Here is a 16,705-nt window from a genome sequence, read left to right as displayed (position 1 = left end):
ATTAATTGTACACACACCTCTGTGGCTCTGTCCCATCAACTAAGATATATATAAATATATCTTAGTTTTGCTGTTCTATCTGAGACTGAAGCTAAAAAAGAGGTATAATTATACTTTATTGGACACCTACTCTTTTGTGGCCATTTTTTTTTTTTTTTTGAAACATTTAGCTAAATATACCGAAAATGGTGGTGAAATCAAAATTTAGATAGACTTAGTTTCGAAGCCACAACACTATATGTTATTTAACCTAATACACCTTCGAGGAATAGTTGATTTTTAGTGAAAAAGAGCACGAATCTCGATTTTCAGCACGGTTCATTACTAAAATCTCTCAATATAATTTATTAAATATATATTTGTCATTTGTATGGGTTGTTAACGACAAAATACGTTTACGAATTGTGCATTTATATTTATAAATTAAATTTTCTTAGGTTTGTTTCCTTAGTTTATAGATATGACCTAAAATATAATTACAGTATACCAAAATATATTATTTACATACGGTTATTATTAGATAATATAATTAGATTTTTAATCTAACAAAAAAAATATTACATACCTATTAGTATATTTTTGGTGGTGCAAATCGAAAAATGCAGTTAGGTAGCAAATATTGAAATATAATACCAATGCATTTAATTGTTTGTTTAAATTTCGACGCAGACACGCAGTCAACAGTTGGTTAAATAGGGTATTGACGCGTACGCATAGGTATCTATATAAATGTAGTTCACATTTAAAAATTCGAATTTAGATATTCGGTAGGGCGCAATAGTTACACTGATCAAAAATCTCTCGCATACAGCTAGGCAATCATTATATTTTATCCACCTGCATGTTATATAATCACAAATTTCTCAACATTTTCTCAATGACCATACGCCGCGCTTCTGTTCTACAATAATTATTGTCTGACGCACGAAATTTATACGATAAATCGATGAATAAATTACCGTGTCGGTATCTACGGATAAACGTCGTATATGTATATATTTAAACGTATTAAACTACACTTGCGCCGCCGTGACAGACTGAAAATTATGAATCCGGGTTCATTTAAAAACGTTGGTTTTAAATTTTAAAACAGTACCGTGACGTGTTTGGTTGAGTCGGGCGTCCATCATGAGCATCACAATTAAAAGTTTTTGGACATTTTCATTTGTAATCTACGTTTAATAATGGGAAAATGTTTAAATATTAAGATTTGAAAATCGTTGCAGGACGAAAATATAATCGACACGATATAATTACGATATCGATGTATCGTTTATAGCGTCCTCGTCTTCGATTGTACGTAATTTTTATCCAGTTGCATCGGGCGACTGAGAATCGCTAAAATTAGTCCCGAATAGAAACATAGATGACGACGCCTTCCGGAATCATCCTGCCCCAACAAATAGCAAATTCAGATGGTCAAGAATAAATTTGACTTTACGGCCGTCCCGGGACGACGTCATCTCTTCCTATTATGTACAGACGTACAGTATATAGATATAGAAGATAAAAAGACCAAGTGATAAGATGATATTTGTCCTTATCATTTGTTTCGATTGAAATTGATTCATACTTGGGTGAAAGTTGTCCTTAATACTTCTATTTCTCTGTAAGAAATATGGCGAAACGAGTAAAATACAGTTTACGTTGTAATTATTGTGTTTGTGAATAATCGTATTGACACTATACATTAAGATTGTTGCTAACCAGGTACGTTAACTTTAAGAACAAGAATTATATAAGTATTTTCTTTTTGGTTTATGAAATTTAGTCAAATTGAAAATGGATACATTAATAAATACCTATTACCTATTTAATCGTCATTGATTTTATTGACTTAAACATATTAGGTACTGGGTACACATTTTACCTTGTATTACCAATATGCAACAGAAGCTATAAAAATGATAAATGATAATTTTTATTAATAAATTAATTTGTCTTATTCAAATGTAATTTATAAGAAATATTGTTAAAAATTCAATGCATTCAGCATTCAGCATTTTTTTTTTTGTACAATTTATTCATCATTTTTCTAAAAGTAAATTAATATGTTCACTTACTAAATTACACTTAGTATTTTAAGTCACAAATAAATATTAGTCAATAGGTTAAACATAAATTAAATTTAAAACATTGGTAAAATCTACATTATAATGTTCCAAAATAAACTATAAAGATAATCTTAGGTTAGTAGATACCTATCACAAGACAATTAAATCATTGATAGAGATATAAATGTAAACATTTATGTCATTTTTTAAAAATTTCATATAAAAATAGTATTCATTGGAAAAATCTTTTATAATTAATATTAATTTTTTAATAAATGGTAACATGTATTTTATTAAAACTGATTTAAATTTATAATTTATATTTATTTGCGTATTTAGATTATTTGCAATTCAAAAATAAAGACTACCTACTAGAAAAAGTATTTCATATACAACGGCTAAATATTTGTCAAATATTAAAAACTAAAAAAATAAATTTTACATAAGTACTGCTATCTTGTCGTATGCTCTCTACTGGCAACATTGTGACTGCAGTTGTGCTTTACTGTATTTTATCATTACCACTCAACAACTATATTTAGTTTTTAGACAATAATATATTCTCGTAATAAATGGGCGATGTAAAAGTGGTTTTAATGACAAACACCAGTTCTTATAAATTAGTAATATATTATTAAAAATAATTTTATATTATCATTATGTGTTGTCGTCTAGTCATTCATTTCATTATCATTGATAATTATAAATATTAAAATAAATATTAAAATACTTGTGCCATGTCTCTTAGAAATTTGTTAAATTTGTTCATAATAAAGATATAAATTGGATAGTAGAGCGCATATGACAAATGTTCCATAATTGTAGGTAGACTGTAATCTGTGGTAGAGCGTATATGACAAGATAGTCATAGGTACTTCTCATTTTCTTAATCACAATATACAAATTTGAAGTTTATTATTTGAATTTTTATTTTAATCTTTGGTTGTAGATTAATTTGCTTTCAATTTAGGAGTTTAAAATTTCAGTGGAAATAAATATAACAACATTGGCTATTACATTAGCATTGATAAAGTAACTCAAATATGTTAGTCTAGAATATTTTCCTACTATTTTAATGTTAATATATATAGTAATAGTGATTAAAATAAAATGGCAAAACAGATTAAATGTCTAATTACTATGGCTTAATAATATAATAATTATTTTTACGTGATAGGGTATAATTTATTAGTTATTCATTTGATAAAATTTAATTATTTAGGCAATAATAATTTAGATAATACGACTGATTTATCACTGTTTTTATTTGAAATTGGTTTAGTCCGTTTGTTGGCAAAAAATAAAGAGAAATTTATTAAAAATTAAAAGAAAAAAAATTCCATATTATATGATATTTATGTTTATTTTTTATTGTTATTGTACATACTTATTGTTGATCACTAATTTTTATTATTATATTCATTATGATATACGTTAATGTATAATTATCATTAAAATAAAATAAATGTTGATGTAACCAAAATATTGGTTCCTATTTTTTCAAAGCTAGTAATTTTTATTATAGGTACAGAATGTGCAATTATTTTATTAAATAATATAGATTATTTTGAATTCTATTAATGTTTTTTAAAAAAATTTTAAAAGAAATTTAATATTTTTTATCATTATAATTTCTAAGTTATTACTTTTTTGAATGACAACATATATTTTTAATTTCATATTCTAAAGTAAAATATTTTTTGGAGTTTTTTGATACATTAAAATCAAACTTCGGATATGTAGCCTATGAGTTATGAGAATTTAAAGTTTAGGTATATGGAGTAGTAGACCAATATTTGACCGAGTATCCACATATTTTACCATTCCGTTCAACTATATTTATCTATTTTAAATATTTCATTTGTTTATTTAGATTTTGAAATAAAAATTTGTATAATAAAATAATTGGCTTGTGTAATAAAAGTTACTAGAAAAAAGTTACTTGAAAAAATAGAAACTAACATTTTGGTTACATGATAATTATTTAAATCATAAATTACACATTTACATATCATAATGAATATTAGGTAATAAATGATAATAATTTATGTGTACACAATAACAATTTATTTATGTAATGTGGATTGTTTTTTTTATTTCGACATATTTTTCTTTTTTTATAATATTTTTAATTTTTTTTTATTTTGACTGGAAATTATGTAAAAAAATATTTTCAATACATTAATAGATTTTGAAATAATGAGCATTGTTTGATAAAAGAATCATACAGAACCTAACCAATATTTTTTGGTCCTTTTAAATTGTTAAAATCAATTTTTTCCATATTTTTTTATATTTATTTAGTAATCTTTTATGAAACTCTTATTATCTAACACAAACTATGTTTGACACAGTGAATTAGTTTAAGTATTTATAGATTTAAATTTTATTTAAACATTTGGTCAATCTAAGAAATTCTTTATCATTTTATTATTTTATTTTGAAGCCAATAAATTAAATGTTTAATGGTTAAATAGTTTTAGTACCAAAATATTCCTTTAAATTGACTTAAGTATTTCCTTGTTTCCTTACTCTTATTAAGTTAGCATTTATATATTCAGTATTAATTATAATAAGGAAGCAAATTAAAATCAAGGTTAATAAAATGTTTTTTTTTAATCATACTGTGTTTGAGTTCTGTCTTAATATATTATTTTTTATAATCTAATGAATTCATTTTTGTAAAAATCTAAAACTGTTATACTTTTAAAGAAATTCATTTTCAATGTTATATATTTCAACCTATTTAATCTTTAAGTGAAAAATTAATATTAAGTTACTGACAATAAATAATACCCAATTTTTAATAAGTGTCAGTAATATATCTATATAATAATAATAGGCAATGAAATAATGTTTTGTAAATTGTCCATTCATTTTTGTTTATTGTGCATGCTTAGTAATAATACTGCATACTTGTGATGAATATTAAAAATAATTTATGATATAAAATTAATATATTTATTCAATTGATTTTATTATTGCTATTTTTAGTCTTAATTTATGTTTAAAATTGAAAATAAATAATAATAATCATACAATATTGAATCTATTAATTTAATTTAATTATTATTATTTGCCCATTATTTAAATAAATAAAATTATATCTGATATATGCAATTTCTTTCAGTTTTAATGTTTGAACAATTTAATAAACATTCAGTGACATGGAAGAAAAAGATGTAACATTCATTTTGCAACTTGGGTTGATTCGTGACTCTGTAACATTGAATGCATCTTCTTTTACTTTAAGAACTTTAAAAGAAGCAGCATGTGATTTTGTAAACATAAAAGTAAGTAGTAATAATGTTTATTACAGTACTTAATAACGATAAATTATTTTAATATCCCACCACATAGAAAACATTTTTGAATAATATTATGTGTGTAAAACTATTTAAAATTATATTAAAAAGAACTGGATGTTAGACATCTCTAATATTTTCTTTAATTTGTTTTCTTCTCTCTCTATACATTTTTCTCTACTATATTTTAGTGGATTATTCTAGAATCTATTACCTAGATTTCAGATAGTATAATAAATATAAGGCATTGTTGTAAATAGATTCTGCATTTTGTTTATTATTTATTTGTAATGTAAATTAATAATTGCATTGATTTACATAGTAAGTTATGAGGACAATAGAGTTTGTTCTACATTTATGTAATTTTTATTATTAACAAAACATCTGAGCAATAAAAAAAACTCAACACTTTTGATGTAGCATTAGTTCTATTAACTAATAGTTTTACCATAGATTATTATTTAGATGGGTAAGATTTTAATGTAATTATTTAGAATTTTGTAAAAATTATAAAGACATTAACAATTTATAAAATATTAATGGTTCTTTAAAATGAATCAAGTATTAGAAATTGTCTATCAATTAAATAATTTTATATTTATCAAACTAGTATGATTCATATTCTATATCTTATCTCTTTGTTTGTAAATTGTAAAAATTGAAATTATGTCCACCTAGATAATTATTAATAATGTAAATAATGTTGTTTTATTAAAACTTTTTGATTTGTTATTTATTCATAGTGTCCTGATCATAGCCTTACTCGATTAGCAGAGAGGATTTTACTGTTCCGTCATAATTATTCATGTGATCAAATTCTTGTACCTGTCAATAATGTTATTGATATAAGTGATGAAACTATAATTGAAATAATTCTGTCAGGTAATTATACATTTATTATAGTTCTATAATATGTTTATATGTATTCAACAATTTATACATTAGTGTACTTATGTAATTTTGTACCTTTATTAATTAATATTTATTTAAATTATATTTAGGTCAATCATTATCCGAGGAATATGAGAGCTCAGTTATTAAACCACATTCTTTAGCAGTACATTCATATAAAACTCCGACATTTTGTGATTATTGTGGTCAAATGCTATTTGGGATAGTACGTCAAGGTTTAAAATGTTCAGGTATTTAACATAAAAAAATAATTGATTTAACTCAGACAATTATAGAGCAAGTAATAAAATATAAATTTTAATTTATTAAGTTTTTGCTCCATAACTGTATGCGTATATATTAATTTCCATGTTTTGTTATAAATATATTAAGTACACTTATACATATTTTTTTAATTGTTATTACTGTTATTAGGTTGTAATTTAAATTACCATAAAAGATGTGTAGTTAAACTGCTCAATGATTGCGGAGGTGGTAGCAGACATAAAAATAGACATAAAACAAGTTCTTCTAATTTAAGTGTTTCAACTCGTAGTCCATCAAATGTTTCATTGATATCTGCAGTATCAGATGAATCAGTATGTTAAACTTATAAGTTCAATTAATTTTGTAATTATTCTTAAAATCTTCAGTTATTATATTTAATTTCTTTTTCATTTTTAGGGAATTAGTGGAAATTTATTGAATGTACCCATGAAAAGCAAAAGCCGATCACCCTCTCCTGTCAAAATACCACACACATTTGTTATACATTCATATACTAGACCTACAATTTGTCAACATTGTAAAAAATTGCTTAAAGGAATTTATAAACAAGGAGTACAGTGCAAAGATTGCCATTATAATGTGCATAAAAAGTGTATGGACGATGTGCCAAAAGATTGCATTAGTGATTATCCAATTGATTTAAATGGTTAGTAGCAACCACTATTATTTATACCAGTATTATTTTTTTTATAATCTCATTTAAAAATTTTAAGTACATACTTTTATGAACAATATCACTTGGAATTTCAATTAAGCATTTCTATTCGTAAATTTAAAAAAAAAACAAAAAATGCGGGTTAAGGTTTAATATTAATTGTAGTTCTAAAATAAAAAAATAACCCAAAATAATTAACATTACTGTAATATAGACATATTTTAAACTTCAGAAGTATTGTAAAACCCTAACTACCAAGACGTGTACACTAGTTTGACAGTACCTTCAATTTTTTTTTTTAATAATGAAATATCCATTTGAATCATGTATAATATACTTTTCAATAAGTTGCAATTTCAACTTTGCATTGTTCAATTACCTAACAATTGATTACAATTTTAACATTTTGATTGGTTTGAAAAAAATACAGTTTATTTAGTTTATATTGTTGGGTAATAAGAGTATACTCAGTATACAAAATTGATTTATTATTTGTATTTTTTTTTTTTAAGAAAATCAAACATATTACAAAATAGATATTATTAAATTACAATTTATGATTGATTTATAACCTTTAAGCTTAGCTTCTGTTGGAGATAGGAAGTTATCAATTACTAATTAATAATTAAATATTAGAATAATAAAATAAATATAACATAAACAAATATAAGAGCATCAAATAAAGTATAAACTAGAATAAATTACATCAAAAAAATATGTGAGAGATGAAACCAAAAACAGAATAAATTGATTCAACATTTTTATTTAATTATGTCTAGCATAGAATATAGTTAACCAACTATTGTTTTCAATATTTTTTACATTTAATCCTTGGGTGTTTAAATTTAGAAAATACTTGTATAATTAAAATACAGTTTTATTTGTCTCTATACCTAATTTATTACTCTACTCAGAATTTCAATATACCACGTGTCTACAGAAACACAGTACACTTTATCACTCATTAACATGTAAATATTTTTCAATTCTGTTTGTGGAATGTTAAACTAAAGGGATCATAAATTCTTATAACTTACACAATTTATTTAACCCATGCATTTTGTGCAACACAAAACAACTTTATTTTTTTTTAATGGCAAACCTTATTTAATTGTAATTTCCGATTCGAATTAATCAATTTTTTAAGTGATTTTTATCTATCAACTTGTATTCTAAACCCAAAATTTGCTCTATTAGTTAAGTTTAATATCCCGCACACAAAATTGAAAAATATTTACTCTATTTTTCACGGACACGGTATAAGGTCATTCATATTTAAAAAATTATAAAAATTCTTTGATTAGTTTATTTTTGTATAACTATCATTGTGTTCATCTTATCTAACTAATTTTATTAATAATTTGAGTTAAAAATGTTTGTCTAACAAAAGTCTATAATTTTAAAACAATGTGACTATACCTTGATAGCGTGATCCAATATTGTTAAATAACTGTAGTATTTATACAACTAATGAGTATCATGTATTTTTTCAAAACTTATTATGTAAAGAGAATTATATTGTTAAAAATATTTATAAACTTTTTGCATATAATATGAAACTGTTATTAATTTAAATTTCACTATTTAACTTATTATTTATTGCAAAAATAAGAAAAGTGTTATACTTTACTAAAATGTATATCATTAAAATAATTTTAGGTTGGAATTGACTTAGATAATTACTTATCAGTAAATAAATATACATATTTACATAAGTTAAATGAAAAACCAATTAACACACATAAAATAATCAAAATGATAAGAATATTTCTTTGCTATTTATGACTCATACTCTTTATCTTTAATGATATAAAAGTTATTATGAGTCACTTATCAAGATATCCCTAATAATTTTTAAATTTATAAATGTAACAAATTTTAGATTATAACTATTTTGATATAATTAACAAAATCAACTGGAACAGTACAAATTATTTTATATAGTATTCACTTATTTATTTTAAATACTATTCACTTTATTATTGATTAAGATAAAATGTATTTTTATTTTTATTTTTTTACTTTTAAGTATTTTTATCTAAATAATAATATAACATTAATTATTTAGAAAGTGGCGTAGGCAGTGAATCCGAGCATGAAGGGTCTGGTAGCAAAGGTGAAGATGATAGTGATGGTGAAAATAATACACCATCACCTCCTTATGTTGTTCCATCAATGGTAACTAATTCTCAAAACGGACAAAGTTCTTGTAATCTGGTAAGAGAAATGAATTATTTCTACTGATTCCTTCAAAAATTAATTTTTGTTATATACATAGATATATTTATTCAGTGTGAATTATTATTGTCTTAGGAGACTGTTGGACATTTTACAGATAATATAAATCATACTCCTCAAGATGATTTAAATTTTGTTGGGTAAAGTATTAACCTTATTTTTTTTACTAATCTATAATAATTAATTAAATTAATTATGTTATAATTGTAAACAAAATTTTATTTTTTCAGTTCTACATCTAGTAATAATATCCCATTGATGCGAATAGTTCAATCTATCAAACATACTAAGAGACGATGTGGTTCAAAAGTCATAAAAGAGGGTTGGTTAGTTCATTTTACTAACAAAGACAAACAGGTATGTGTTTCCTAATAAATATTATTAAATATAATATTTATATGATAAGCATAAATCTTTCTTCCCATAGAGAAAAAGTCATTATTGGAGGTTGGATTCAAAAGCTATTACACTATTTGTTAATGACAAAACATCAAAGTATTACAAAGAAATTCCTTTGTCCGAAATACTTTACATTGATAGTGCAATTGTTCCTCGAGCTCCTGGTAATACTCAAATGTATTAAATTATATATTTTATTTTTATTTAAAATAATTGTTTCAGGTCCAATGCATTGTTTTGAACTTAAAACTACTAACCTTGAATATTATGTTGGTGGTGAAGAACAAAACTTATCTGGAGGGACAAATGTCGAAGATAAATGTAGTGATGCTTGGACCAAGGGAGAGAAAGACTGGGAGAGTATAATTCAACAGGCACTAATGCCTGTACCATCCAATTCTACAAGTTAGTAGTCTTATAATTAACCAGGGCTGTTCGCTAAGCTACTTGCCATATTTTTGCCTAACAATTTTTCTCCCTAATTAACAATAACTCTAAGAAATGTAATATTAATTAAAAATAATATTTTGTTTTATTCCTTGAATTGTACCGCCGATGTGCAATGTCTTATCTTGTTTATATTTTAGTGACTGCCCCGAAAGTATTATTTGTTTATAAAACTACTTAGCTTGTGTTCTCATATCATTATGTTTGTGTGTTTTGTGTTACATGTTATAGTAATAATAAACAATAATAACATAATAAGCTGCACTTGTGTATATTAAATCAATAAAATGAATTGTATATTATTTAGAAATAATTTACTCAAAACATGGTATATTTTAATTACACTTTTAATTCTAACACTATATTATAACACTGTCGGTATGCCACTGTATTTTTACACAAACGCATGAATGTGCTTAAATGAAAACATCATAATATCAACTGTATATTACCTTTTATTCTAAAAATAAGATTTATTTAAAACTAATCGTTACTTATAAACTATAATTTATGATTTATGTCATAAATATTTTATATTAAAAATAGAACCACATGTAGAAAAAAACAGCAAAAAAAATATTTTGACACAATATTTTTTATAGCTTACATAATATAATAGTTTTTAATCTACTTAATATATTTTATTAATATTGTTAATAGTATAATGATAATTAACATATAATACTTAAAAGAAGTTAGATTTATAACATATGGTAAGTTACAATTGACCTCACTGTTAACTGATATTTTCATGACAAAAAAAATGTAGTTAAGTTTTATAATTATTATTATGTTCAAATATATTTATTTTATGTGTTATTAACTATGATGGATAATAAAACCACCAGGAAATGGGATGGTTCAAAGAGGCCTAAATAAGTAGAATAAAGCGACTAGCACTATTTATATAAATTATTCAGTTTTTTGACTAATAGTTATTTGTGTTTTACCCTTTTTGTTTTTCAAAACTGATAATTATAGAAAATCTCATACTAATATCATATTCAGAAATGACAAAAGTGGAATGGACAATTAAAAAATAATGTTTACCTAACTGCCTGTATTACGCAGGTTTTCAAACTGCATGATACCAGTTTTCGTATTTCTGAATATTGTAAAATTATTCAATACATTTTTATTAAAATATTGTTAATACTTATGTGGGGGGGGGGGGATTATAACTCCTATCCATCCACCTCTAGATACTCTATTGCCTTATATATACATTATATTATGGAACATTTATATTCAAAATAACTTCACTTTATAATTTCAATGTTTGAAAGTTATTTTATAATGCTGTTCATTTATATTAATATTTCTATAATTGTTATGTATTTAGTGATGAATATGTTTGTCAAATAAGCATGTTTTATACTTTTTCACCATCATTCAGCTACTTAATTTACTTTTTTTTTTTATTAATTCTTATTGAGATAAACATATATATGCATTTAATTTAATTTTTATTTAAATATACCTAATACTTTAAATTAAGGCTTATTATTATTTTTTTTTTAAAGAAGTTTCATTAAATCATAATTATGTATTTGAAAATTGAATTAATTGTGCATACGATTATAAATTATAGATATCTAAAAATACCTTGTTGAATTAAACATAAACTAAAATGTATTATCATTTTTTTCTAGCAAAAAAAAAAAAAAATTATATAGTATTTCAAATAGAACACAACATCCAAAAAATTATCTGTGCTGCTTGATGAAAATTTATTTTGGACTTGTAAGTTATATTTGTGTTTGAATAACGAAAGTATTTATTTTGTATAGGTTTTCAAGTTGTTAAATTAAAATATAACCAATATTAATGTTGATTTAAATTAAATATTTACAATTATAACTAAAATATAACACACACACAAACATAATATTGGTACATTTGCTAGTAGATTATATTAGATAATAAATTAAACATACTTATAATAGTTGAATTTAATTATTTTTATAAATGTGTTCTATAATTTTAATCATTAAATAGAAGTTTGTGGGATTTGTAATTGTAATTGAACTTTTAAATAATATGTATATATTAATATAGTGTCACGTTCAGTTAATGAGACTAATGAGCAACAACAAAGTGTGACGGATATGAGCCAATTGTATCAAATATTTCCTGACGAAGTGTTGGGTTCTGGTCAATTTGGAATTGTGTATGGTGGTATGTCCTTGATCATTTCTATATTCTACTTATAGAATATTAACATTGTTTGTTTAATTTAATTTAAAGATATTTTGATGTATTTCATTGAATTATTTCAGGTAAACATAGAAAATCAGGTAAAACTGTTGCTATTAAAGTAATAGATAAACTAAGATTTCCTACTAAACAAGAAGCTGCTTTAAAGAATGAAGTAGCCATTCTTGGAAAATTAGAACACCCTGGTGTGGTGAACCTTGATTGTATGTTTGAGACAACAGAGCGTATTTTTGTAGTCATGGAAAAATTGAGAGGAGATATGTTGGAAATGATATTATCCAGTGAACGCAGACGATTATCAGAACGTATTACCAAGTTTTTGATTACCCAAGTGAGTTAAGTTATTATATAAATACATCTTAATATTATTTAGATAGTGATTGTATATATAAAAATATATTTAGAAAACTACTACTAAAAATAATGAATTACGTAATTTAAAAAAATTCATAACTTACGTATTCTATATTGTTGTTATACATAGGTAATGTATAATGTATATAATGTATATATATAAATGTAGATGCGTAATTGAGTTTTATTAATAAAATAATAGACTTATTGTTAAAAAAAGTTACAACTATTAATTAAATTATCAAATATCTCTCAAAAACACTATGCATTTTGTCAAAATAATAGAACATTGATGCAATTTTGTTTTTTTAGATATTAATAGCACTTAAGCATTTACATAGCAAAAACATAGTTCATTGTGATCTAAAACCAGAAAATGTTCTTCTTAGTTCAAATTCTGATTTCCCACAAGTCAAGTTGTGTGATTTTGGATTTGCTCGAATAATTGGTGAAAAAATCGTTTCGTCGATCAGTAGTTGGAACTCCTGCTTATCTTGGTTAGTATAAGTTCTTTAGTATAAGTTTCAACTTGTACCTTTTTTATGTATGAATAATATGATTTCAGCACCTGAAGTTTTACGAAATAAAGGATATAATAGATCTTTAGATATGTGGAGTGTTGGAGTTATAGTTTATGTCAGCCTAAGTGGAACGTTTCCTTTTAATGAAGATGAAGATATTAATGATCAAATACAAAATGCTGCTTTTATGTATCCAAGAAATCCATGGAAAGAAATTTCACATGATGGTATTATTATTTATAATTTAGTATAAGTTATATATTGATATAATAATTTTCTTATGTTTATGCTATTTTAATATATCTAAAATCTATTTTAATTTTCCAGCTATTGATCTTATAACTAATTTGTTACAAGTAAAGCAAAGAAAACGATTTACTGTTGACAAATCATTAGTACACGTTTGGTTACAGGTAAATATTTTGCATAATGTTTTTTTTATTTTGCTAGTACTTTCATAATACTTTTTTACATAATTTTGTTTACGAAATAAACAATTATTATTTGAATTTACATATTATTATATGTATATTTATTAGTTTATTACTAAGTTTAGGAACTTATAACATTTGCATATTGCTTTTGGATAGTAAAATAAAATTCTATTTGGGATATAAGGTATATGTTTTGGCTTATTAGTGACAAGGCACTATTTTTGCATATTTTTTAGTGTTTTTTTTATTAATAAAAAAAAATATAATCTAATAATTTAAATACCTATATTATACCAGCATTATATAATTATGTGTACTCTCCGTGTGATAAGTTTTACACTCCTCTCTATTAATGAACATTTTTATGTATTGATTTATAATTTTATTTTTTGTTTTTATAAAATTGTACGGCTTCGATTTTGAAGCTATACATTATAATTATCTGAAAAGAGAAATATTAAGAACATAAATAATTAAAATTCAGTTGACATTTTAAATTTTGAGCAAATGATTTTACAATAGTGTGTTATTTTATATGTATGTACAATATTTTATAGTAGAAAAATAATTTTATATTTCAACTTTAAGAGTGGTTTCTGGTGAAAAATTAATATTTAGGCTTTTACATTTTAGTTGTAATTTTAAAAGTATTAATTGTAGAAATTATATTGTTACTTTAATGTTAATAAAAAATGTTAAGCCTAGTCAAAAAGTTTGAAAAATGTATGTATGATCCCACATTAGTTGTTCTTTTAACTATATAAAAATATTAATAAGATATTGGTAAAATTATAGTATAAGTATAATATTTGGGTATAAATAGTAATACTTAAATACAATTAGTAATGATATCATTGAATTAACATTTTAAATATCCATTATATTGACTTCCAACACTTACTATACTGTGGAGTAATATCCACTTTCCCATTTTCTTGATCGTTTTAATATACATATATTTTATATTTTTTTACACAATGCTTCATTTTAATGCCTATTTGATAGTATTGTGGTACATATTTTTAATTTTTTAGGCCTTAAAAATCCTTAGCATATATTATTAAAATTATAAGAATTTAATAGTCAGCAGTTAGAATGACTTTAAATGTATTATTTGTGTAAATAAATTATATTGACGTTACGAAATAGCCATATTAACCTTATTTACAATGGTATTATTGTTCAAATTAATATGATTCTTAATTTACACATTTTTATTTAATTATTTAGGATTATCAAACATGGTGTGATTTAAGAGAACTCGAAAAATCAACAGGAAATGGTACTCGATTTTTAACACACGAATCTGATGATGCCCGTTGGGAAACGTTTCAAAGGCATTCAAGGTTTTTATGAAAATAATCGATTTAAATGCAAGAAGATTTCAGCTAAACATTCCTTCTATATGAATATATCTCTTTTTAATTCATTCAATTTTAAGTATAAAAAATAAAATATGCAATAGATGTTTTATTTTATAAAGCATATATTTCAGATGATTTCAATAACTTATATTATATTATAATTGTTTAATACATTTTTGGTTATCTACCAAAAATATACTATTTTTTAAGAAATTTGCTTGTTTTTTTATCTTAAAAATTAATCTTAGTTCTTAATTGTTAATATTCAGTATTGTCAAATAATTTTTCTATACGATTTTTTTAAATTCATAGGAACAGCTTTATAATTATAATTAACAAAACCTCTTGTTTTATATTTATAATAATATCTAGTATTATATAATTAAGTTTTTTTATACCTTTTATTTGATTACTATGTTTTAGTTATATATTTGTTAAATCATGTATAAAACATTAAAGTATTATTCTATTATTAATAATATTTTTCTTAAAATCTGACAGCTAATAATTTTAATAAAATGTTGGTGCTTTAATGTAATGCCAAATTTGTAATAATTAGTAATTACTAATTATTGAGTTAGCTTATATTTTAATTAAGACTTGATGAAGTGCTAAACATGTCAATTTAAATTAATAAATGCTTGATTTTTACTAAATTAGTGTGAAAACTATGTTTTATATACATAAAGTATTTCAATAGAAGTAACTAATATTTTAATTTTAATTTGTCAATTCGTTAATCTTGTAAAATATTAATAGTGTTTTTACTTAATTGTACGAGTATATTATAGTTTTTGACCATATAAAGTATTTATTTGATGAGATTTTAAGTATGATTTGTATACATTTTACGCATTTAATCTTTTCTTAAAGTAAAATATGACTAACAAAACAAAATGCTGTTGTGGTCATTTATTCTTGATACAATACTTAATTAATTTTAATATTTGTAAAATGGAACAGTTTTATTAGAAGTTAACATTTTAGGATACTGGTAATATTGTATATAAACTGCTACCTATATTATATAATAATTAACTAGACTTGAAATTGCATCTTCTGTATGGAAAATATATTTGTAATATAATTTTTTTTTTAATTTTTAAAATTTATATTTTTTCAAAAGTTAATTAATATTCTTAATTAATTGGGTTAAAAGCTGTTTTAGATTGTAAAATTTTTAAAATTTTAATTTCTTTCTAAATTGATATTTACTTCTATTTAAAACATTAAAGAGACTTCACGCATACATATTTATTTATTACTTTTTAATATGTTAATAGATTTTTCTATCTGGTAAATTGTTCATGCTTGTGTTTTTAATTTATTAAAATATTATATTTGTATTATTAAAACTCAAATATGATGTGACATGATACTATTATTTAAATTATTAAAAATATCTAGCCAAAATAAATTGTATATTTAATGAATAGAAGAAAGAGCACTTAAATATATAGTACAACAAAATATTTGAATGAAATATTATTCTTTTATATCCTATATTGGTATTTATTGTACATAAATATTTTGCTTTA

At 23.0% G+C, this 16,705-nt stretch overlaps 1 protein-coding gene across 1 annotated transcript; it reads left to right on the top strand.

The window, feature by feature from the left end:
- The first annotated feature begins 1,556 nt into the window (after positions 1–1,556).
- On the top strand, positions 1,557–15,885 carry LOC132926651 (serine/threonine-protein kinase D1). The gene is given in 18 exon segments (XM_060991025.1): positions 1,557–1,710; positions 5,185–5,347; positions 6,103–6,241; positions 6,361–6,501; positions 6,686–6,849; positions 6,935–7,184; positions 9,262–9,410; positions 9,507–9,571; positions 9,662–9,788; positions 9,859–9,994; positions 10,053–10,235; positions 12,336–12,455; positions 12,557–12,825; positions 13,161–13,301; positions 13,303–13,345; positions 13,414–13,596; positions 13,697–13,782; positions 15,034–15,885. Coding segments are annotated over 17 exon segments (2,448 nt in total). The 5' UTR covers positions 1,557–1,710; positions 5,185–5,221; the 3' UTR covers positions 15,160–15,885.
- Positions 15,886–16,705: the final 820 nt, after the last annotated feature.

This window comes from Rhopalosiphum padi, chromosome 3 (assembly GCF_020882245.1).
Source record: "Rhopalosiphum padi isolate XX-2018 chromosome 3, ASM2088224v1, whole genome shotgun sequence".
NCBI lineage: Eukaryota > Metazoa > Arthropoda > Insecta > Hemiptera > Aphididae > Rhopalosiphum > Rhopalosiphum padi.
The sequence above is the reverse complement of the archived record's forward strand: the minus strand, read 5'-3'. Positions and strand labels throughout refer to the sequence as shown.